This window comes from Lacerta agilis, chromosome 6 (assembly GCF_009819535.1).
Source record: "Lacerta agilis isolate rLacAgi1 chromosome 6, rLacAgi1.pri, whole genome shotgun sequence".
NCBI classification, from domain to species: Eukaryota; Metazoa; Chordata; class Lepidosauria; order Squamata; family Lacertidae; genus Lacerta; species Lacerta agilis.
Genome location: NC_046317.1, coordinates 38,530,336 through 38,556,134, shown reverse-complemented (window position 1 = coordinate 38,556,134; position 25,799 = coordinate 38,530,336). Strand labels below are relative to the sequence as shown.

The window sequence follows — 25,799 nt, the reverse complement described above, 5'->3', positions numbered from 1 at the left end:
CCCACCCTGTAAAATTATTCTTGCTGTGATTGGTTAGGTCAGTCTTTATTTAACCAAGTATTTTACTGGATGTAAGCCTGAATGTTTTAGGAATTGTGGACCTTCAGAGGCAGGAACTCTAGCCCAGAGTCCAAGAGTTCAGTGTCCTATTCCGTGTCCTGTGTGCCTGTCTGGCAACATCTAAAATACAACCAGAAAAATCTGAGGCAGTTTCATCAACCCAAGAAGATGTCTGATGGGACGTAAGTACAGCGTGCAATCTATATGCTTTGAATTAGGATGGTGGTTAAATAAAATAACAAGGTGTGCCAGTTGCTTGACTTCATTCATATTGATTAAGCAAGCTTTATTACAGGAGAAGTTTGCAGAAATAAGATGGGAAGGGCAATTAACCTAATGTATTTAAAAAGGCAGCATTTTGGCTTTTATTGATTCAGAAATACTGTGGAAAATAGAATGGAAGTTTTTGATTGTGATTAGGAACAGAAATGAAAATTGGTGTAAAGAAATTTCATTAGTTATAATAACTTTGAAATAAAAGATATGCAGTTGAGAAATGAGATGAAATTGGATGTTAAGCTTAGCAAACCTAATTTGATAAATGAAGGGGATAAGCAGAAGATGGGCAAAATATCTGGCTGCATATAAATTAATTAATAAAGCAGACTGCAGTACAGTACATACATATTAACTCTCTTTGGAACTGAATCAGTGGTCCTTATTATTTGTCAATTATTAGTCGAAAATAGATCAATTATGGGAGGCCAATGATAGACCAATTATGAGAAGATCACCCCTAAATTTTAAACATGGAATAGCCTACTAGGGCAATCTTATGCATGCTTACTCAGAAGTAAGTACCACTGTTTCACTGGGGCTTTTCTCCAGGAAAGGTATTCAAGAGATTACAGCAAGGAAACCTCCAACGAGTTAATGTGAAAGAAAGACATGTGAAAATTCATCATTTCCAAGTTTGAAGAGATTTTGTGAAATAACTAAGAGAAGATGGAGGGGGCACTTTTAGGAGCAGACTTCGGGAAATGAACATAGGTGGACAGATTGGAAATTAAAGATGTGGTCCTATGCCCAATTATCTGAGAATAAGTCCTGTTGATCAATCTGGGACTTCCATACTTAAGAACCCTAAAATGAGCTCTGTCATTGGAATGAAGCAGGATATAAAATAAATTCATAAGCCATCCCTGTCAACTGCTTTCTGCTCTGAACAACTGGGACAAAAATATGGTTGGAGAGAAAAGGAAGTGTTTCCATAAAGAGCTAGTTAGAAGAAGTAAATGATCTATGGGTGGTATATGAATATGCCATATTCAGAGTAGACTCACTGATATCAGTGGACAAATTAGTCATGAATAGACCCACTGAAATCAAAAGACGTGTCAGTCCCTCACTTCTGGCTGGAAGGACCACAGAAGGGGGTTCAGAATAACTTCCTGTGATAGGATAACAAACTGAAAGTCTGCCTGCATGTTTCAAACTCCCCACCTCCTCTGTGTACTTTGGTAGATGTCTGCGCAGAAGAAAAGTTGCACATGAAATAGAACCCAAAACTGATCTTACTCGCTGGCGATTCAGCTCCGTGGAAGGGCGGCATAAATGGTACTACGTGGCAGACAATGAAGAATGTGCCCGCGAACAGAATGCACTAGAGGCTTACACTCTAGGGCTGGACACTGTAAGTGGCTTAATGATAACAGATGGTACAACACTGAATGTCTACAAAAGGAGCACAGGGCATGAGGACTGCTGGCTTGGTCCTGGCTTGCTGCAGTTTCCCATGGGCTGGGCCATTTTTTTTTTGGCTTCTCATCTTCTGACACCTCAGTTAGGAACACAGGAAACTTGGTGATTGCTTTCATTGAATCATAGATTGTAGAAGGGATCATGAGGGTCATACAGTCCAACCACCTGCCACTTGGTGCTGTACAACCGCAACTTGATAAGGTCAGGCTCAGATATGACATCTTACTTGAAAGAAAGACAACCACAAATAAGATGAATATGCCGATCTACTGGAAATACTGAAATACATAACTTGGTTATCACTTTCTACAAGGTAGCTGCTCTGTGTTTGTTACCTAGAAAGCTGAGTGAGTTCATCTGCAAGCCAGAGTCAGTGTAGGGTTCTTACTTGTGGAAAGGGAGTTGGGCTACATGATCTTCTGGTCCGTTATATTCTATGGTTCTCTGATCTAAGAGCTCAGAGATGTTCTCTAGAAAGCCACTTTCTTGCTCTCAATGATCATTCTCCAGTATACTGTGTCTGATACTCATTTCCATGATGCTCATATGATGCATTTGCGTGAGGGACTTAATGTGTGTGAAGATACTGAGGCACATGCATCCTCTACGCTGTTTGTTTAGAGAAAGACTCCTGGATTTCTGAACAACTGTGATCTCCCATTGATGTGAAGCATTGTGAGATGTTTGCAGGTGTTGATTTCACTTGAGGAATCACGGTGTGGTTGTAAAACATTATTTTGGAACGGTCTCTCACAGCTAAACCATCCATTACATCAAACAATTTATTGTATTTAACATGACTGTTGTTCAACTACATGAGGACCCAGTCAGGATGGGGATTGTGGTGGGTGGGAAGGAGGGAGTTTTGCCTTTCCCAGCCTGCTGGTGTCTCCAGGCACATACAAATAGCAGCTGGTGAGGGGCGGGGGCGGGGGTTCATTGAGACTACTGATGAGAGGGGAAGTATTAAATGACACTTCCCCATCTGCCATGGTCCCTATCCTGACTAGCTTTCTCTGCTATATTTATTTTTAAATGACCAAACAGTTGCATTATATGTAGCAGGACATTTAACACTATACATACTTTGTACTGTAGCCAGCCCTTTTAATTTCTGTACATTTCTCTTACTTCCCCCATTTTGTTTTACAGAGTAGGTTCTTTCCAGACTTGCCCAAAGCCAATACGGCCCAGGAAGCAGTCCAGAAAGCGATTAAATTCTTCTCTGGCCTGCAAGCAGAAGATGGCCATTGGCCCATGGAGTGCTCTGGTGTTGTCGCTCTTGGACCAGGTATAGGGAAGCTAACAGGCTTACTACAAATACATTAACTGGCCTCCCTGTATATTTTCTATAAATCTATTTCTTTTTTTTACCAGATAGGCTAGGCACAAATAGGTGGACATCATAATAACATAGGAAGCTGCCTTATCCCACTGGCACATACCAGTATATCTCAACACTGAACTGGTAGCAACCCTCTATGGTTTCCCCAGTTCTATGCCCAGGATCCAATTTGGGATTTTCTGCAACAAAGCAAAAGCTATCGCTCTTTCCAATGAAGTCAGAATAATCTAGAATAATGGACCTGTAGCCTTTAGCTATGAAAGGAACAAGAGATCTCACCTGTGACCTTAACAGTAAATCAGCTAAGTAGGTTTTCCTCTTCTTGGTAAGCAGAGGTGTTTATCTTATTCAAGCCAGTTCAGACTGCCTTTGGTCAACTTCCTGGAATATTCTTCATTCTCAGAATATTTTAAACAAAACAATTCCCACCTGTTTAGGAAAACTAAGTCTAGCCTCTCTCACAAAGCAGAATACCACTTCAGTGCATCCAAACAGGGGAATAATCCATTGACTCCATTGCACAGGATATTGCCCATTGTTGGCATCACATAGCAGTATGGGGATGTGGTAGACCAGATGGTTGTTTTTTTTTAAAAAAAAAAAACCAGTTAATCTTTATTATTTTTAACTGTCTTTACTGAAAATTTTGAAATTTCTTGTAAACCACTTAGAAGCTTTACTACACTGAAGTGGTATATAAAAAAATAAATGTGGTTTGCATATAGTTAGAGATGTGAGAGAAATTTGTTTTTTAGTTTGCAGTAAAGGCCTTATTGGTGCTTTCAGAAACAGCATGAGAACTGAAACACAGGCACCCATTGACATTTTCTATTCACTGAATTTTGTAGAGCAGTTCTCCAGTCACATAATGTGTAGAATGGCATATACTAGAATAACAACAGCAGCAGCAACAACAACAACAACAACAATAGCTTTGCAAAAATTTGTATATTGGGATGATGAATTTTCATGAGGACTTAAAAAATAAATAAATCACAAACTGATGTGAAAAAGTGAACCAAACTTTGAAATGAAGTGAGAGAAGCTGAATTCAGTTCAGTCCCTGCATGCAGAAGGTCCTAGGTTTGTCCTCTGGCATCACCTGATAGGATTGGGTAAGACCCCTCTGAATCCCCACCTGGACCAGCAGTCTGAAGATAATTCAATGAGAATCCTGCTACCTGTTGTTCACCACACAGGGGAAGTGCATATAGCTCCAGGCAATCACTATAAGCAGCATCCAACATTGAATAGTCCAGAATGAAATTATGGACCTTCTAGTAAGTGAGTGGCGCTGTGGGTTAAACCACAGAGCCTTGGGCTTGCCGATCAGAAAGGTTGGCGGTTCGAATCCCCACAATGGGGTGAGCTCCCATTGTTCGGTTCCAGCTCCTGTGCACCTAGCAATTCGAAAGCACGTCATAGTGCAAGTAGATAAATAGGTACTGCTCTGGCAGGAAGGTAAACGGCGTTTCCGTGCACTGCTCTGGATCGCCTGAAGCGGCTTAGTCATGCTGGCCACATGACCCGGAAGCTGTATGCCGGCTCCCTCGGCCAATAAAGCGAGATGAGCGCCGCAACCCCAGAGTCGTCTGCGACTGGACCTAATGGTCAGGGGTCCCTTTACCCTTTACCTTTAGTAAGGGGGCAGAAGTGATGATCTTTTGCCTAAACTTGCTAGATGATTAAATCTTGTTATGTTTGCCCTTTTCCTTCTGTTTCAAGATTGAAGGGGCGCCTACCAGGGGTACAAAAGCACAAGTTACATTTCAATATCCAATCAGGTGGTATCCAAACAAATCAAACCAAAACATTGTTATCTTTTTTTAAAAAATCAAACAGGTTTTTTGATGTCATGCTATGCTGCCAAGATCTCACTGCCAGAGGAGTTCGAGAGAGAGCTCCTGCGTTACATCTTCTCGAAACAGCTTCCAGATGGTGGCTGGAGTTTGTGAGTAGTCCAAGGAGGGTGTGAGCTTCTCTAGGGTGGCCTGGGAGCAGATGCTCTAATTCTGCATATCTTTGTCTTGGGCTGGTCCATGATGCAATTCCCCCGTGAAGGCTTCTTTAAATCACTTTTGCATTCTGCTGTCTTTTGATGTGAGCAATACTCACCATGTGGACTGGGCAGCAGGGTAAAGGACCAGAATGCAAGCTGTGGCAGAGAAAAATAGAATAGTGGCATGAAGGGTGGAGATAGGCAACAATAATGAAGATATGATATCTGACATCACTATTGCCTTTAAAAAGCACCATCTGTAGGAAGTATTACCATTGATAATGGTCTGGTGAAGCCAGGTTGCCTCCATCCAAATGTATCCCGTCAATCCAATAGCAAACCACAAAATGTTTCGGGGTTTGACTCAGCTTTGAATCTGAATTGAGAATCTACATTCTCATTAACCAAAACCAGCTTTATTTATCTGGAATGGAATTTCAACTGGTATTCCGGCTGTATGAGCTGCTCTCAAGTCCATGCTGTCTCCTGAAAAGATACATTTCAAAGCACTACATGTCCTTCATTAAGGCATTACTTAAAAAAAGGAAATAGAAAACAAAAATAGGTATTCTGTGGTATCCCGGCTAATGGCTAGCTGACTGGGTATTCTTGGAGTATTCTGACAAATTCTCAGAAAAGTTTTTGAATTTAAGTGAATGCGCCAGAAGAATGGAAACTAAACAATTCAAACAGGTTTCTAGACATCCAAACACTCTGGTCTATTTTCTAATGGCTCTTTGATCTCTCTTTATGGTAGCCATCTTACAGAACAGTCAACAGTATTGGGCACAACCTTCAGCTATATAGCTATGCGAATACTTGGACTTGGGCCTGACCATCCAGATGTAGTGAGGGCTCGGATAAATCTCCACAAGAAAGGTAAGACAGAATTCTCCAGCAGGGCTGGATCAATCCATTTTGCTCGAGCGTAGTGCCCAGGCAAAACTTGGGGGTCCTGATGTTGTACAGTCATATCTTCCCTCCTGTTTTTTCCTCCTCTAAAAATGATATTGGGAACTCTTGGGAGGGTCAGGACATGGGCCCTTTTGTGCCACTCTGTAAAGCACAAATGCAGTGATGAAATATCATTTCATAAATACAAAGAATGAGGTGAGTTATAGCCTTTATATTGCAGTAGCATTCACACATAGGGTTTAATGGCACAGTGGGAGGTGAAGTAGTTACTTCTGCGTGGATACAGTCTGAGAAACACGTGCATATGGTTCCAGGATGATCAGGGCATTCACTCTGTCCAATATAGAAAGAATCCAAATAATGTGTCCTCTCACATGTCCTGTCCCCAATTCAGCTTCCCAGTTTTCTCTTGTCTGTATGTATACTCTTAAAGTACACTAATCACTGTCTCTCAAACTAAGTTCAGAGACTTCTTTCTCTGACTACAGAGTGGATTTAACACAGGAGCTATACTACTATCCAGCTGAATGCCAGAACTCCAATCCATTAACTGCCTTTTTCTTGTGCCTACGCCAAGTGCTGTCACCACTTCCCTCTGGCTACCTGTACCCACAAACAATCAAAAGGAGGCTGCAGCACAGCACTCTGGTGGAACTCTGAGGCGCTGCATCTCTAAACTCTAAACAAGTTGAACTTTCAATCACACAAGGCTATGAACATATCTAGGTTTTCATTGAAGGTTTCTTTGACTTTGCCCCTTCAGTCTATGGAAACAAAGAGTTTGCTAATTCTCTTTCCAGGTGGTGCTCTTGGAATCCCTCATCTGGGCAAAGTTTGGCTGGCTACTATGAATTTGTATAGCTGGGAGGGAATGAATTCACTGTTTCCTGAGTTATGGTATGTGTCTTGAAGTTTACTCATCCCCAACCCACCCTGCCAATCATGAATTGCCAAAGAAAGGTCTCTGCTGCAACAGTATTACACAGTAGACGGATCCTTCACTAAATAGCAATGACTTGGAAATGGAGACATCCATATTAGGTTACTCAGATGAAGAACATCTACTCATGAGTCAGAGTGAGATATGGCTGGTTGCCATACCTCTGCCTGATTGATGAGCAGACACATGTCATGGATGTTGCATATAGTGCATGTTAATAAGCAAAAATTGCAAGCTGCAAATGGAGCTCAAACTGCAGCCCATAGGCCTGGGAAATGATTTTAGGACTGTTTTAAGCAGTGCTTTTTTCCTTTAAAAAATGTTTAGGGGAACTCTCATTTTCCTACTCATATTGAAATACTGCCCCTCAATGAGGCCAAACTTAGATTCACAAAATGTTTAGAGGTATGCGTACCCCTGCATACCCCCAGAAAAAAGCACTGGTTTTAAGAAAGAAGTAACCAGAAGCTTGCAAAAGATACTAGGTTTCAGGAACTACATGTGTAAAGAGATGCTGAGACCATTTGGTCTCTGTGACCAGTGAATTCTTGTCTATCACATTTTTATGGTAATAGGGTATAACAGTTTCAATCTGTATATATAAGAGACTATGGATTCAGCTATACAGCTGCAAATAAAAAGTTTTAAGCGTGTTTTAAGTGCAATATACAATGTGACACAAGATGGCGATGGTGAGCCTTATGGAAAATTCAAGATATTTTTAAAAATCATTTTCAGAACATTTTTTATATGTGTGTAGATTCCACCTATATAATAGTTTGCTCATGTGCAACCATCTCTCTGCCTTTTTGATGTGCTTGGGATTACAAAACACAGCTACAAAGATATTTGGTGCACATTATGCCAATGTGCACGTCATGCCAATACTGCACTGGTCCCCCCCCACACACACTTTATTTCCATGCTCAGTGTGCAGGCACTCTGAGGTCCAAGGAGGCCTGGTCCACTTCCAGTTTTTGAGATCCCTAGCCATAATAAAAATGAAGATAAAAAACGACAATATTAGAAAGCAAAAAAAGGCACAAAAATATAGTGGAGGATGAATTATTGTTTTGTTTGTTATTATGTTATGCATTTTTGTCTTTTTATATTGTAAACTGCCCTGTGGTCCTCAGATGAAGAGCAATATAACCTGCCTTTAGTTTTACCCCTATATCCAGGATTCCTGACATTGTTTTCCATGAACCTGTTCCTTCCATCTTTCTGAAACAGGCTGTTCCCTACATGGATGCCAGCACATCCCTCAACATACTGGTGTCACGCTCGCCATATCACCCTTGTGATGAGCTACTGCTATGCCTCTCGCCTGTCTATGGAAGAAGATGAATTGATCCAGAGTCTAAGACAGGCAAGGCAACATTCTCCAAACATCCCATCATCTTCGGTCAAAGTGGGACCCTCGTACTCCCTCATATCTGCACTTGGGGGATTGTTTGCTTGTATCTGACAGGGAGAAGCCTAAACTGGATGCCTTATTTTCCATTTAAGGCAGAACTCAAGCTCAGAGCATCAGTGTTTCAAAATGCCATGGGAATATTTATTTTGAAGAGAGGCGGGGGCATGGAAACATGCCACTGGGCCATCCCTATTCCATAGGGGAGGGGAACTTTGGGAGGGTAGAATTTGGAGTGGAGATGGTAGGCTACTAATGGCATCACCCTCCCAAATCATATGTCTCTCTCCTCCCATTTTTTCTTTTAAATTATTTTAATGACTCTGTGCTTCGTTCTCCACAGAGTATTGCTTTAGACCTTTGCCTCTTCTCCTAAAAACTGACAGACAACACCCATGTTGCCTCCTCCATCACAGTAATACCAGACCCCCCCCTTTTATGCATCTTTTTCTTTCCTTCTCCCTTTCTTTTTGGGTGGTAAAAGGTGTTTTCTCCTCCCCTCTTCAGAACTACTGGAAAACAAATCAATGAAGAACAGTAGTAGAACCATTAATCTATGGAGTTACCCTCCTGTTCCTCCTCTAATGTTTAATTCATTCATTTATTAATATATATTATTTATTATGTTGTTGTTCAGTCATTCAGTCGTGTCTGACTCTTCGTGACCCCATGGACAGAGCACGCCAGGCACCCCTGTCCTCCACTGCCTCCCGCAGTTTGGCCAAACTCATGCCAGTTGCTTCGAGAACACAGCCCAACCATCTCGTCCTCTGTCGTCCCCTTCTCCTTGTGCCCTCCATCTTTCCCAACATCAGGGTCTTTTCCAGGGAGTCTTCTCTTCTCATGAGGTGGCCAAAGTGCTGGAGCCTCAACTTCAGGATCTGCCCTTCCAGTGAGCACTCAGGGCTGATTTCTTTAAGGATGGATAAGTTTGATCTTTTTGCAGTCCATGGGACTCTCAAGAGTCTCCTCCAGCACCATAATTCAAAATTATGAGGAATTATTTATTATAACATACCTCTTTTCATATAAGTATCAGAATGCTGATGAAGAGGACCATGAAAGCTGATTGTATAACACAAGGAGGGGTGAGCTCCCTTCCTAGTGCAAAGCATTGTGTTATGTGGGCACAGAGCAGATTTTGCCACACTAACATGAATTTTCTGGAAACAAAATAGGAAATTCTTTCCAGTAGCACCTTAGAGACCAACTGAGTTTGTTCTTGGTATGAGCTTTCGTGTGCATGCACACTTCTTCAGATACCAGAATTTTCTGGGTTTTTTAAAGCTCTGAAATGGCATTTGTCATGTACACTAGTAGCCTGCTTCTTCTTTACTAAGAAACTCATTTCACATCATGGTTTCCTTCTAGGAGATTTATGTGGAAGACTTCTCCACCATTGATTGGCCAGCCCAGAGGAACAATATTTACGAAGCCGATTTGCAAGCTGCACACAGCTGGATGCTGAATGCTGCTTATGGTGAGTGATGTAGGAATTAGCAAGTCTTATTCCAGGAGTTCAGGTCTTCAGCATAGGTTTTCTAGGGTTTACTTGTCACAGGGAAAGAGAGGAAGAGACTTCTGTTGGTATAGGCAAACACATTGTCTGAGGAATAAGACGTGGATGTTTTGCATGTCCTTGACCCAGACACATATCCATGGAAACATACGTCTTCCAGGTTTCATATTATCACAGGTTGTTAGCTGGAAGCAAGCAGTCAGCTCTGAGAACAAACACAATACAAACCTTTGTAGAAAATACAAGTAAGAGCTTGATTTGTGAGCAAGAGGCCTGAACTATGCTATGGACATATGCCATGGCATTATGGGTTTTGTTGTCTTAGAACCATTAATGGTGATCATTGCTAGGGTTTTGCCTGTCAGACCACAGGGTAGTTCGGGACAAATGATCATAGAAAAGTTTTTGAGAAGGGGATCTGCAAAAAGTTCGTGGAAATGTGTTTGGGGGTTACCACAGATGGAAGGCATGGCATTTTGGGTTTTTCTCTGTATAAAAAAATTCATTGGTTGTTTTTTTGTTGTTGTTTTTTTAAAAAATATTTAACTGTTGAAAGCTAAATTGCGTTTGTCTTGGTATCTGCAGAGAATGCCTTGAATTCTAGGGGATATGTCAGCTGCCACAGTAACCACCATTGGCGTGCACAATTTTGGTGTGGTAGCAGCTGTTCTCCGTTTCCCACTGAATTCTGGGGGAAAGAAAATGGTCACAATCAGCCTGCAGCTGCTGAGAATTCCACTTACCCTTTAAATGGGTAAGTGGCATTGTAGCCTGGCAACGTCCCCCTTTGCAATCCGGTGCTACCTTAGCTAGTGTATGTGGTCTGCAACCTTCATAAGATGGCTGAAAATATTGGCTCGTAGCCTGCCAACATGATGGCCAATCACAAATCTGCTAAGTGGTGTCACTTGGGTCCACACATGAAAGAGGGTGTCCCATTAAAGGGACCCACAAGGAGTTGCTTCTGTCTGAACATCCAGGTGGGGGTTAGGGCCATAGCACTCACTGACCATGGACCTTTTGGGGAGTACCCCAATTTGGTGTAGGTGATAGTATTGGGTTGACCCTAGAAACACTTCCAGTCAGTAGGCTGGACTTCAAATGATATACCCAATGCCTGTGGCTAACATTCACATCTGTAAAGTTGTGGCCTATTTGACCCATTTTACATTTACTCTCTTTGTCCTGTCAGTTATTTCACTATAACGGGGGCAATGGAGTCATGGTGACTTGGAACGCAAGCTCCTCACTTTTAGAAAGGCAAAGGCAAAGGGAAAAAACCAAATGACCCTAAACCACTGGTACCCATCCGTGGTAAACCCCCTTTTCACACCCATGTTACCTTTGCAGATTCCCCCCTGAAATCATCTTTGAAATTTGGGGGCTGAAATCCTGCCTCAGTTTTGAGCCAAAATATCATTTGGAAGCAAGTGCCATTGAATTCAATGGCGCCTTCTTCCAGTTAATTGCATGGAGGATTGCAGCCCAAAACACATGTGAGGAAGATAGAACCGTATTAACATGATTGCGATGTTCATAGTCTCTCTCTTATTCCTTCTGCAGCTGCCTTAAATTTGTACGAGAGATACCATTTCACCAGTTTCAGAAAGAAAGCCATCGCAGAAATGTATGAGCAAATCAAGGCTGATGACATATTCTCAAATGCCACCAATTCTAGTCCGGTAGGTCCTTTGTGAGTGTCTTTCAGAAATAATTTTATTGGGAACAGATTACATTTGATGGCAGTATATGTTCTTTCTCCTGAGGAAGATTTGCCCCAGAAACCAGTATACGTCCAAAGGTAGAGCTATGCTTGTGGCAATCTTGTTCTGCCCACTTGAAGGAGTTTCTGTGTTTGGCTGGTGACACACAGAGACATAGCCATGTGGCAGATGAGTGTGCTAAGTATGGAGGTATAGCAGAGGAGAGTTCCTAACTGGAATGATATCTCTTTTGTCCTGTAGATTTGTAACGTGTTTCATATGCTAATAAGACGGCATGTTGATGGAGCCAATTCTCCAGCTTTTCAAGAACATATCTCCAGAATTTTTGACTACCTTTGGTAAGGCTGGCATATTTATTCCACCCATCTTTGTAATGTCCTGAACATGGTCTTGCATAAGTGTGGTTTTGCAGACCTTAATCTTTCCTCAAAAAAGGGTCAATCAGACTAGAAAATGTAAAGCACATTCACACCGTACTTCAGAATGTGTGTATACCTGAGACAACCGTCAAGAACTGAAAGCGATCATTTCCCGCTCTCAGTTACTTTAGCTCCTTTCCTGGAGTGTCAGCTCCCTGCAGAGACAATGTGTATAGTTGGCGAATCCTTGGGAACGTCAAGAGTGAAATGGTCTTTGAAGGTGAGTGATGAAATACACAGGATCCTGGTGAGTGATTGAATGAAGAGCCTATGACATCGCCTCATAAACCCCTCAACAAATCCAGTTACAGTCTTCCTACAAATCAGTACACTCTTCAGACCCTATTTGGTGAAGCCCAATGTCACAAATTGTACACAGGGAAATCAGAGAGGTTGGTTTGATGGGCAATGCAAGGAAGCACAGATGAGCACAGATGCTCAGATGGCAGTTTCATCACTAGGAGTGCCAGGGGGTTGCAGGGGTGGGGAAACCAGAAAGGGCATGCACACTCTGTAAAGACATCTCTGCCCTCTCTCTGATGTGAACAACCCTGTGCAAATGCGGCTTGCAGTGCAGTGGGATAAAATGGCCTTGCTGCGTTTTAAGCCAGTGATGTGAACATATCCTTATTTGCAGTATGGGAAGATCTCATGCACACCCGTGCCTCACTCCTTGTGTTGTATGGAAGAGATATCAGGAAGATTTTGGTCTCCTATTATGCAATGCAGATAGGTAACTACATGGTCTTGTGTCTGCTATAATCTCTGCTTTTTATATCTCTGCAGGATGGGACAAGATGGTATGTTAATAAAGGTACAGTAGTGTGAACCATTAATGTTGGGAAATGCTATGGGCTGCAATTTACATTGCTTTGGTGACTCTGAAGCTCAGCTGTCTTCTCCATGCCTGACAGCACCAGATTCTTTGAAGTGAATATCAAAATATCAGGTGATCCTGTCATGGATCTCCTGCATAATATGTAGCTTCACCCCAGGGTTAGGATTAGGAGGTCTGATGTAAGACATATAATGGTTTTGGGATGAGGTGGGGAGGAGCTTCACCCCAGGGTTAGGGCTAGGAGATAAGATGTACAATAACACCAGGTCATGTAGCACCTTTTTAAAATGCTGATTCATATCTTATCTGATGCGCCAAGAATCCCCAAACACATGCTGCTTAAGTGAAAGAACAAGAGGAAAAACTCTTGGACTTGGGGGAATACAATCAAAACAAGTGCCAAGCGAAAGTGCAGAGGAGCCCTTTAGTTAATGATTTGCTCCTACTGTTCTTGCTTTCTTTTAAAATAGTGTATTATAAAATAAAAATGGGAGGAAACCAATTGTTCACCACTCCCACACAATGCTGACCATACAAATTTCAGAGGCTTCCACACCAGTCTACACATCTTTTCCCATCTTCCACTCAGTTAAGCAGGAGGCCTTATCACAGTTCCATGAGACATTCCAGCCCTTAAGGAGGGTGGAGAGCAAAGCCAGTGGGGTAGGGTGTAGGCTGGGAAGTGGGCATGACTGGAGACTAGTTAGAGAGGACTGCATTCAGCTCCCAGGCCAGTGGTTCTCCACCCCTGATCTAATGGACAAAACTGTTCTTCCTTTCTTTATATCAGGTCATGGGATCACAGACCTGGGATACAACATTTGTCATTCAAGGCTTCTTGGAGGTACCATTTTCAGTTGTCACATCTTCTGCTTTTGTTCTCTCTGCAATAATTTCCATTTACATATATATTTAAGATGGATGAACTGGCATGTAGATAGTTTGTGTTCATGATTTAACCAAAGCACACACATTATGAGATCACCTCATATGCCTGTCATGGTTAACCAAGAAAGGCATGTTCTCCAGGTGATTCTCCTAATGTGAAGTCCAGGAATCCACATATTGAGTATTCATTTGTAACACTGAAGTTATCCCTGAAGAACTTGCATTTATTTTTGTAGCTGTCCAAAGTGATTCTTTTGTGTAAGTGTCTGAGATTTTCTCTGTGACTTTCCTGGGTCAGAATCTTTAAGCACAACTTCTTTCTTTCTCTAGGCTGGGATTCAGACCAATCCTGACTATGCATCCTGTCTGAAAAAAGCCCATGGATTCTTGAAAGCCTCTCAGGTAAAGCACTGATCTTGGAATAACGTACACAGGGAATCGATACTTCTTTCAGCTGTCTCAGCAAAAGAATCAGGAGGGAAACGCTTGTCTCTTTTTGCAAAGTAACATGAGCCCCTTTCATGTGTTACTCATCATGAGAAGGAGCTTAGGTTATCCAAGGCAGTGGGCCACTACTTGACCTAGATGTTGAAGGGCAGCTTCCAAGGTTGTATGTTTTCCCCAGCCCTGCCTCTGACATCCAAGCATGTAGACACGGGTGCCTGCTTGGCAAAGCTTAATGTGTGGATGTTGTGGTCATGAGTTGCTGTGTGACCTTGGAGGCAGAGCCAGAGTGTGGCTCAGCTGCCTCTTGATCACATGAGATTCATTCATCTGAATAATGTGTCATGGCGGGACTATAAAGTAATAGGTTTTTAATCTGAAGCCCATGTGATCATTGACAAGTAATATCAATTCAGTTTTATAGTGTGGCTTCAGTCCTATGTAAAACCTTGTATATCCACTGCAATTTACCTCAACCGACACTATGGGTTGTACGCAGTATGAATCCTATTCAGAGCAAACCCATTCAGGTTAATAAACATGACCAACTTGAGTTCATAAATTTCAGTGAGTCTACTTTGAGTAGCGCTAGCATTGAACATCAGGTTCAGTGCTACCATTGCATCAGGCTATAGCCATATTCTGTCTTCTAAATTACAGACCACATTTCTGACTGAGTAAATTTATTTATTCTTTTCTATTGTTTATTAATTATTGCATAGCCCATTGTTTTCTCCAAGGAGCTTAAGGTGGCATACACGGTTTTCTTCCTCCTTATTGAATCCACACTACAACCCATTGAGGAAGTCTAGGGTGAGAGGCAGTGGGGATTGGCACCCTGGTCTCTCAGGTCCTTGTCTGACACTCAAACTGTTATGCCACACTGGCTTTACCACTGGTTACATATATAATCTGATTGCCTTTTATTAATATGCTGCTAATCTGTTTTTCAGATTGTAGATAACCCACCTAACTACCAGAGATATTATCGCCAGATGAACAAGGTACATCCAGAATCGTGTGCTGTCTGTGTGACACATAGTCAACAAAAACAGAGCTTTTAAGTTTTAATTCTGAGAATGTAAGGACATAAGAAGGGTCTGCTGCATTCGGCTAGTGCCCATCTAGTCTAGAATCCTGAAGAAGAAATATGGATCACCCGTCAAATACCTGGTTGCTTTTTTGGGATCTTTTTGGGAGGAGATTATTCTACAGCAGGAGTGGCCAACTCCCAAGAGACTGCGATCTACTCACAGAGTTAAAAACTGGCAGTGATCTAACCCCCTTTTGGGGTTCAGGTTGTTGAGATTTTTTTTAGGAAGGAGGAAGGTCCATTTTTGGTGGGTTCAGGTCAAAGTTGTTGAGTTTTTTCAGGGAGGACGTAATATATTGAGCTTTTTTAAGGGGAACCACAGTTGTTCAGCTTCTTTGGGGGAAGCCAATGATCTACCAGTGATCTACCACACGTGTCCAGTGATCTACCGGTAGATCACAATCTACCTGCTGGACATGCCTGTTCTACAATGACTGCTGCCAAAGGAGTCTTAATCTATTTTCTTCATTATCCAGGGTGGATTCCCCTTCAGCAATCGAGAGAATGACTGGATGGTCGGTGACTGTACTGCTGAGGCCATGAGGGCACTAATGCTGCTAGAGGAAAAATGCCCCTTCATAGAAGATCATGTGGCACCTCAGCACCTCTTTGATGCTGTCAATGTGGTGAGAAGGGGGAAAGGCCAGAAGAGCAAATGGGAAGCAGGCAGGAGGAAGCTATTGTGGGAAGTCATCTAGCATTCAGTAATAGTGCTGAGGAGAATATTGGTTTTGTGGGACTGCAGGCTAAGAGAATTGGTGGAAGTGTCCCTATGGCAGCATTTTATCCTCTGTGAAGGATGATCAGTCTTGAAGTTTGAGTTCCTGAAGCTCAGGTAAAGGGATGTAAGGTAGCAGGACTGAGAGCAATCTCCCCCAGTAAGCTGGATCGAAAGCTCACTGGGCATTAGGATTGACAACAGATGGACTGTTGATCTTGTTCATTAGAAAGTAGCTGTTGCATCCTTACCCTTTACTTACAGTTTGAAGTCAAATACATAATTTGTTAATCTCTTTCCCTACAGTAGTAATTTGGAGATAAATCACATTTGGTAGAAATAGTGCAAATTAGAAAATTTTATCCTGGAATCCTCATCATAGTCATGAGGAGCAAGTACACTTTCTAGGGTTTGCTAGAACAACTGAATCTCCTCATCTACCGAGTTCTCCATTGGCCTAATATGGTGAGAGAGGGCCAATTGGTATGTACTGACAGCCACTCTCCTTTTGTTTAGCTCCACTTAAAATAAAAAGATTGGTTTGTCAAGAGCACAGATTCTGATTTTACACACCACTGTAGCCAGGTGGAGTGGCGTCTGAATTGCATTTGGTGCTTGTGGCAAAGTCTGAAACAGCAGGAATCTATCCAGACTTGAAAAACAGAAAATGGCCACTTGAATCATAGAGTTATCAAAGCACTTGGGTAGAAAGGGGCAACTAAAATGATCAACGGGCTGGAGGAACTCCTCCATAACATTTGGGGTTTTTTACTTTATAAAAAAAGGCAAGTGAGGAAGGGGACAGGAGTGGCTGGTGGGGCTGGGCAGGAGTGATCATCATGCACCTCTGCAAGTAAGACAAGGCACATCATGCCCATTCTTAAACCCTCTGTCTTGCCTCCCCCCCCCACCCCGCCAATCCCACTTGTACTTTTTTTGCAGATTCTGAACATGAGAAATTCCGATGGTGGTTTTGCTTCTTATGAAAACAGAAGAGGAAGTAGGCTACTGGAGATAATGAACTGCACAGAATTATATGGTAAGAACACAGCCTTGATATCAGAACAACTTAAATGGGAATCCTTTGTGAATTCTGGTCATCTTTACAAGCAAGGCCTATTTCATAGTTTTGGGGATAGAGACCATGAACTGAAGTCACATGTTTGAAGGCAGTTTGTTTTGGCCATAGGATCTTGGCAATTGTTCACGTTGTCAGAGTGCACTGTAGGTGCTGATAGGAGAGATGTTTTAAGGCAGGCTGGTGGTTGGTTTCTGGAATAGGCAGAACAAAGATGACGTGATACGGACAGTCCCATGTGGCTCTGAACATGAAACCAGAATGAGCAACAGGTACACAAAGTCAGCTAGAAATCAATGGTCTCCTCACATCACACATGGTCTGACTGCATTAAGGAGCCAAGTACCGGTACCTTCTTTGGCTATTATGTGGGTGGCAGTGCAACCCAATAAAGATAAGTGGAGCAGGAGAACTCCACTTTGAACTGCATGCCAGCAGTGAGTGTGGCCAGAGCCATCTCTCCCTCCTTTTGCCACACCCTCTTCTCTTCCTCTTTCTCTTTTGCTCCATGCCCAGCAGGCTGCTAGGGGAGAGACCAATAATTCTTTCAGGGTTCTCAACTGTTTGCTTTCAAAGGGATTTCCTCTCACACCACCCCATCTGTTTCACCTCCACCACCATCTTCCTCTCCCTTCAGGCTCTTCCCACGCTTCTAAAAAGAGGATGAGGTCTGTATGTGACCCTCTGCATGCAGGTTGCCCACCCCTTATCTAGACAAGGAAGGATTTTGCTGATAGTCCTCTGCACAAAATGCATGGCATGTTTTCCTGACAAGCTTTTGGTGGGCAAAGGGCTGACATTTTGACTGTTGTTTTTATAGAGTTTTTCACCCCTCCTGCTGTTTAAACTGCTAGGCTTTGGCTCCCTTTTTAAGGATATTTTTGGGGATGCTGACAGTTTATAAATCTGTAAGCCATCTTGAAACATAAAGTAAAATACTTCACTTTATGTTTTTCAGCTGACTGTATGGTCGACCACACCTATACAGAATGCACTTCATCCATAATACAGGGATTGAAACATTTTGCGAAAAGATTCCCAAATCACCGGGCAGATGAAATCAGGTAAAGGTATGAGGGAAAATCCCCAGAAGCTGTGAAGGATGTTATTGTTACATCATGATATTCATCTTCTATAGTCTTGAATTCTGTATTCTAATAGAATATTTCATGTTAAGAGCTCAGGAGTTGAATTCGTCACAGACTTGGGGTTTTTTTTGTATTTGATTGCAGCTCCAGTCATTATTTAAAATATATACACATACCTCCATCTGCTTACATACCTGGCAACTAATGATCACATGGTACATTTGAAGTGGACTCCAGTCCATAATTTTTTTTGCCACAGTAAAATGTGTTAGGTTTTAAGGTGCCACAAGACTCTTAGTTGTTTTTGCTGCAGCAAACCAGCACAGCTACCCCTCCAAAAAATGTATAGGTACATGTATCTTGCAGTATGCACGTTATTTCCAACAGTGAAGTGATACTTATGTAAAGTTGTTGCTGCTGGTTTAAACAAAGACTGATGAGGAACACTCTTGATTTTAATTAGCCATCACCTGGGAGGCTGGTAGGACCCACTACTGGATCACAGCCTGCTCTAAGGTGGGTCTCAATAGCAACACAAACATTGTTAAAACATTAAGAAGTAGGCCACTAAATGAATGTTTTGGGTGGGTCCAAGGTCTAAAAAAGTGGAAGGCTTCTTTAGGCCATTGAATGCCATTGTTACAAGGGGTTTGCCTTAATTATTGTCTCATCCAGAACCTGTTTAGCTTGAAATGTAAGAAGACCCCTTTGTTTTTCTCTTCAGTGATACTCTAAGTAAGGCTTTGCAGTTTTGTCGTAACATGCAGAAAGCTGATGGATCCTGGTTAGGGTGAGTGGCTTACAAATATCCCACAATGAACTTGACTGCGGCACTGGTTGGCAGAGTTTCTGAATGCATACATAGTGTTCTGAAAGAAATACTTTGCTGACTGAGCTGTGGAAACCTTCACCTTTGGAATGCCTTTCCTACACAACAGCTTGACAGATAAAAAGGAGAGAACTAGCTAATGCAAGGGGAGAGCCTGTCAATTTTTTAAATTTAAATTCGCCAGTAGTGGCCTAATTGTGGAACAGAGCTACAGCGGGAGACCAGAAAGTCCAAGGCTTCACTGGTCCGCTGCTGGAAGAAGAAGAGAAGAAGAAGAGTTTGGATTTGATATCCCGCTTTTCACTACCCGAAGGAGTCTCAAAGCGGCTAACATTCTCCTTTCCCTTCCTCCCCCACAACAAACACTCTGTGAGGTGAGTGGGGCTGAGAGACTTCAGAGAAGTGTGACTAGCCCAAGGTCACCCAGCAGCTGCATGTGGAGGAGTGCAGACACGAACCCGGTTCCCCAGATTACGAGTCTGCTGCTCTTAACCACTACACCAAACTGGCTCTCCGGAGTATTCATCCTGGCTGTGCTGGCAGACAACAACCCAACTCAATATTTTGTGACGGTTCAACTGAACTGTGCTTTAATGAAGTAGCTGCATAAGGAAGTTGCACAAACCTTCACATTGTCACTAGGCTTAGGTGGGGGGGGGGATGGGGACTGGTATGTTAAAATGGGGAGAAACTCTTTTGCTGGTAACATTGTACAGCCACTAGGCAAAATAACTGGTTAGATCGATTAGATCCAGTTAGATCAAGAGTAAGCAAGGGGTGGGGTGGGGTGGAAACTAGTTATAGCAACAAGTGATTCTGGCTTTGACCAGAAATTTCACTTCATGATTATGATAAATGAACTTAGCCCCATCCCTACTTTGAAGAGTCCTGTCTGTGGACAAGAAGCTACCTTCATACCACCTAGTTGTTCAATGTTTGGTGCACCTAATGAAAGTTTTGGAAGAAATATGGGGGGGGGGGACATAGCTGTAATAGCTCAGTCGGTAGAACACGAGACTCGAAATATTCCTGCATTAAAGTGGGTAGACTAGATGACCCCCGTGGTCCCTTCCAACTCTATGATTCTATGAAACAAACAGTGAATGAAAGGGCATACTCAAAGGGTGTAGTCTGTCTTTTGTCTCAGTATCTTTCATTCAGCGGCTGATGGGTTTTTCCTCCCTGACAGGCGATGGGGCGTATGCTTCACATATGGCACCTGGTTTGGACTAGAGGCATTTGCATGTATGGGATACATCTACCGTGGTGGGTGAGTAAGCAGCCGTTCGGGTAGAAGATTAGTATGAATGTTGCTCTGCTGGGAGCCCTTGATGGAGCTTAGCTTCAGGGTGGTGAAGTGGACAGACTGTAAGGCTCCTCCACCCAAAATATCAAATGTAGGGGAGTCTATTATTCTAATTTGTTTTAGGATCATGTTAAAAGGAGGGTTATTTCTTGAACATTTGTATGTTATAAAGGCAGTTCAAAGCGCTCGCCATGTTCTTCCAAAGCAGTAAATCATTTTTTCTGTCTTGATCAGAGATACCTTAAAATAAGGCAAAATGAAAACATCACACTAGCAATGGGTTTTGTATGCTTTGAAGAATGGGAGGGAGACAGGTTTGACAGATGAGGCATAATCCATTAGCCTGGAATATATCTATTCCCTCTGAAATATATCCATATTTGTGTCTATAATTTATTGCATTCCGCTATAGGAAGTTTCCCGCTTTTTGTGTTCTAAACCAATTGACTCTTTGCAAACATGGAATGTTCCCAGTTTCCATGTCGTTCCTCGCAAGCAGGAGAGCTGGAAACTTGAATTTTTATTGAAATGATAGCTCTAATGCTAACAGCACTGACTTTGGTATGAGACAGAATATTCTCGGCTTGGTCAGTAAGTCCTCAGAATGCAAATAGTCATGTACAGAAAAAACTGACAGCTCCAACCCCTATGCATGCTTACTCAAAGTAAATCAAACTAAGTTCAATGGGCCTTACCTGCAGGTAAGTGTGCATAAGTTTATTTGGATGCAGTCAAGGCCAACAGTGGAACAAAACCCAATGAGGCATCTCATGGGCTGTTTTTGCTCTTTCTCCTCTCATATTTTCTAGGGAGGCATGCAAGGAAGTGACCAAAGCCTGTGAATTCTTAGTCTCCAAGCAAATGGAAGATGGTGGCTGGGGAGAGGAATTTGAATCCTACAGGTTTCGCAAATATATTCAGCACACCGTATCCCAGATCCACCAAACCTCTTGGGCTCTGTTGGGGCTGATGGCTGTCAGGTAAGCACAGAAGCTGGCAGCAGTTACCTACCTTAGCAAAGGCTTCTGTCTGCTTTTACCCAAGTGGTTTCTGCAGCAGGTAGACAAATCAAACCCTTGACTTCTACATGGAAAAACAGGCTACGGACCTACACTCACCACATTGCTTCTCTTTCACACGTTGTGTCCCTCATGCTGCATAGCTAGCTTTTGTAAACTTACAAAGGGCTGATTTTCCCCGCATTTTGGTATGTAGATGTTGCCAGGTGCTTCTTAGCCCAAACAATTGAAATAATGTCAAACATAAAGGCAATTAAGGGCAGAAGTGATGACCTCATAATTTCTCTGGCAATTTTATTTCTTTAGCTTCATCCTCACCTTAAGAAAACTGCTTCTGGGTGTTGACAACAGAACTAATGACCAGTATTCTTGTGCCATTGCAGATATCCTGATATTCGGGTTCTGGAAAGAGGAATACAAGTTTTGATTGACAAACAGACATCGATTGGGGAGTGGCCTCAGGTGTGTTACAACTTTCACTATCTTAATCAAATTTTCTCATAGCTGTAAATTTTCAAGGATGCCAGGAAGAGTATATTTCTGCCAAAAATACCTGGGTGAACACAGGAACTTTTTATATTCCTCCTAAATGTTGATAATGTAGTGGACAGCTGCACCTCACTAAGGAAGGCATTTCGTATGGAGGGGGCTGCTATCAAGAAGACCCTGAGTCAGAGCTAGCCCATTGCTATGGAATTGATCATGTCCTCCAAATATACATAAAATGAATGAATGAACACAGAACATTTTCCACCAAGTACTGAGAGTGTGGGTGGGTAAGCTGTTGCCTTCCAGCCTACATAGGCAATAGACAGGGATGATGGATGTTGTAATTCAGCAATATTTGGAAAGAGTTGTATGATCACTGTAAAAGAGGTTACAGTGATCATACAACTGGGTTCTCAAATGGAATTTAATCACCATGAAGTCAGGACAGAAGACTGCATGTAGGTTGTTCAGGAATTTCTCTCTTGCCTCTCCTCAGGGTGACATCGCTACAGCATTCTACAAATCTGGTACTCTGCATTACAATGCCTACCGAATCATCTTCCCTATCTTTGCACTTGCCCGCTTTACCCGGCTGTATCCCAGCAGCCCTGTCGCTAAACAACTCCTGAAGAATGGATCTGTGCATTTGGAGCAGAGTCAGAATGGAGGGTGCTGAGCAGAGGTGCACTGTCATTCCTGAGAGCTTGGCTTTCATCCTTCTCAACATCACCCAGTGCTTTTCTCTCTTGGCTGATAATACCACATTAGATCACTTGAAACATTAATATTGCACAAAGCTCTTTGCATCATCGTATTTATTCTCATAACCTTGCTATAAGATCAGAATGAAGGGCATATTGACAATTAAGATTTGCGATATTCTCTTTTCCTTGCCAGGCTAACTGATTTCAACAACATGTCTTGCAGCCAGGAATAGCTTAAACTATCACATGAGCTAATGTCCAAGCATGAATCAACAGGCATTGGCTATTCGGAGAGTCCTGCAAGATATCCATTATTTACATGCAGCGAGTACATCTCAGAATAACAGCACCAATGTAACTGGTTTACTACCTAGTAAGATCTTCCAGACATGGCCTGTGTATCACCCAAAAGCAGCACAGCAGCATTTGGTGGAATCTTTAGTAAACTTCCGCTCTCCCTTTAATTTGTTGGTAAATTTCTTTTTGAATTATTTAATTGTTATCCTCTGTGCTGAATGCTGTATAGCACACATTGCACAATGATGATGGGCAACTAGTGGGGAATATTAACCACAATCCCATTCTGTTTCAGTTAAAACAGCAGTGTCTCTTTAAATTGTGTAGATATGGCTCATTATTATATACAAGTACTGCAGTATGGTGTTGAGCAGTGAAATGCCCTTTACATGGAGGAGATCACATTGACATCATAGTAGTGGAAAGTCCAAAATGAACTGAAATGAAATCTGGCACACGACAGTCATGTGGCTGCAGCCTTAGTGATAGTTCCTGCCTATTAAAAAAAAACCATTTTATTTCATTTTCTAAAATGTAAGTGAAAGATTTGAATAAATATGCTACTGAATATGTGATTCTGTATTTGATTCTGATTATGACTGTACTGTAAACGTATCTGGTGGTGTTAATTATTTGCTCTGGAAATATGACTAAAGAACACCCCCACAATCCATTTGGAATTAATCCATTCTGTGAGTTCAATATGTGGCCCAGCAAGAAGCCCACATAAGTGAAAATAACCATTGATTCAAAGGCAGGTGCAGAAAATGTAAAACATACCTAACAACAAAATATAGTGAATTCGGAGGTTTTCATTCTATATTTTCAACAGACAAAACCAAACAGGTACATACATATTCTTAACATGGTTTTTTAAAATTCTAAATAAACTTCTGCTATTATATCTGTTTTTCATTAAGTGGAAAATATGGGGTGATGGTGGTGATTTTCTTCCAAATGGAAGAGCACATCCTCAGGTTGCTACAATTAAGTTAAATGAATGTATATTTCCAAAATAAGTTTATAAGGATATAAGTATTAATATCTGGCCACAATAAGTTTTTTTTTTAATTTTTATGGCTGGTGGTCAACTACTTATATAAAGAAACGACTGGCGAAATGTGAGGGATAATGATATACTAATGATACCTCTTTGATATGCGCAAACACGTCCAAAAGAAACAGGCCGAAGAGGCACATTTACTTAATTTCCTGGCAAGTATTCACACCACTTCAAATCCTTTATTGGTAAATGGAAATTTGACAGAAATCGTAAAAAGGCTTTGTCCACTGAGTGGTTCCTGACTACGACGACCCCCCCCCCCCAACACAAAATATAGCTTAAATTTGTGTGCTTGAGGAGGAATGACAGAGGAAGGATATGCAAAAATCAGGAGATGTGGATTCAGTAGCGAAGGCTGCACATGCTAGGCAATAATTTGGGAGGACATGATACTCCCCACCCTGAATGAAGCCCAGCACAGGAGAAGCTCTTGGTATGACTTTCAAATATCAGCAGTTAGGAAAGTCCCTGCTTGGAGAAAAGACATCACACACAAGGAAAGGAAGGTAAGAAGAGAGGATGATATTTACTTTTTTGACTGTAGTTGCTGTGCCACACTTCCTCATGCTTTTCTAACTTCCAGGCTTGGCTAATGCCAGATGCTCTCTGTGCATCTGCCCTTACGAACACCTCTGAAGCAACAGTTGGTGTAGAAGGCAGCTGCATGCCTTTTTATGGATGGGAAAATGCATTCACATATAGCTTGTTTGCATCTGTTGCACTGACTACCACTATGCTTTGGGACCCATTTAGGTGCTATCTGTGATCTTTAATGCTTTACATGATCTGGGATCCATATACCGGTAACTAAAGGACTGGCAGTCCTTTATATGGCTATGTATGGTGATTCTTCTCCAAAGCTTGCTTCACTGTTACTTGCGCAATACAGTGTACATTTTTCAAAACCTGATCAGCCATATATTTCAGGTTTGTTTTTTCGTTATCTCATCAGGCATAATAGCAGTGAGATGTAGGACAGAGGTAGTTTTGGTAATATGGGGAAGTTTTACTAGTTCCTTCTGTTTCTTCCTTCCTTAAGCACTGGGTGGTTTCCTCAGGCCAACAACATGGGGGTGGGGAAGGGCGTGGAGGGTAGAAAATGTGACCTTCGCTGAGTGGGCATTTTCAGGCTATCCTAGGGTAATTGTGGCAAATTCAGTTATGTGCAGTCATTAGGGCTATTGTTGATTTTGTTCCAATGTGCTTCATTTCACATCAAGGGTTGCCAACATTTTTGGGCCCGTAATCACTTTTGAATTTTGAAAGCTTCTCATGGGTACCACTCTCCCTGATTGCTTCTCCCTTCACCAGTCACACCCCTTCCCAAAGGCTCAGGTTAATTTGCTGCTGGTTAGCCTTTGGGTACTTAAACAATCAATGTTTAAGTACCCAAAGGTTTTTTATATATATAACGTAGTAACAAACAATACCCCAACACACACCGCAGTTTAAAAGCCATTGATTGTTTAAGTATCCAAAGGTTAACCAGCAGCAAATTAACCTGAGCCTTGCTATCATGCTAAACACTCTCTCTCTCTCTCTCTCTCTCTCTCTCTCTCTCTCTCTCTCTCTCTATATATATATATATATATATATATATATATACCGGTGTGTGTGTGTGAGTATAGCATGATAGTTTGAAATAATGTCTGTGGCATAATTAATGTAACTACAGTGGTACCTCAGGTTGCGCACCCAATCCGTTCAAGGGTACCATTCGCACCCAAAAAAGTCTGTAACCTGAGCGGCGCTTTTGCGCATGCACGAAAGCACAATAGAGTGCTTCTGTACATGTGTGTGCGACGAAACCCGGAAGTAAACACTTCCGGGTTTGCTGCGTTTGCAACCTGAAAAAACGTAACCCGAAGCAAACGTAACCCAAGGTATGACTGTACTGACATACAGTGGT

At 42.1% G+C, this 25,799-nt stretch overlaps 1 protein-coding gene across 1 annotated transcript; it reads left to right on the top strand.

Annotated features, from left to right (window-relative positions):
• Positions 1 to 22,625, top strand: LOC117048326 (lanosterol synthase-like). The gene is made up of 22 exons (XM_033152031.1): positions 1 to 242; positions 1,525 to 1,693; positions 2,914 to 3,052; positions 4,949 to 5,057; positions 5,863 to 5,984; positions 6,821 to 6,917; positions 8,194 to 8,329; positions 9,746 to 9,854; positions 11,457 to 11,575; positions 11,858 to 11,955; positions 12,823 to 12,850; positions 13,665 to 13,718; positions 14,093 to 14,164; positions 15,160 to 15,210; positions 15,776 to 15,925; positions 16,960 to 17,056; positions 18,054 to 18,159; positions 18,908 to 18,973; positions 20,202 to 20,282; positions 21,128 to 21,298; positions 21,721 to 21,799; positions 22,323 to 22,625. Exons 1-22 carry the CDS (start codon positions 229 to 231, stop codon positions 22,500 to 22,502), a joined length of 2,247 nt encoding a protein of 748 aa, XP_033007922.1. The 5' UTR covers positions 1 to 228; the 3' UTR covers positions 22,503 to 22,625.
• The last annotated feature ends 3,174 nt before the right edge of the window (positions 22,626 to 25,799 follow it).

Coding starts and splice junctions, on each gene's coding strand:
- LOC117048326 (XM_033152031.1), top strand. Junction 17,057..18,053: donor GAACTGCACAGAATTATATG/GTAAGAACACAG, acceptor TATGTTTTTCAG/CTGACTGTATGGTCGACCAC. Junction 21,800..22,322: donor CGATTGGGGAGTGGCCTCAG/GTGTGTTACAAC, acceptor GCCTCTCCTCAG/GGTGACATCGCTACAGCATT.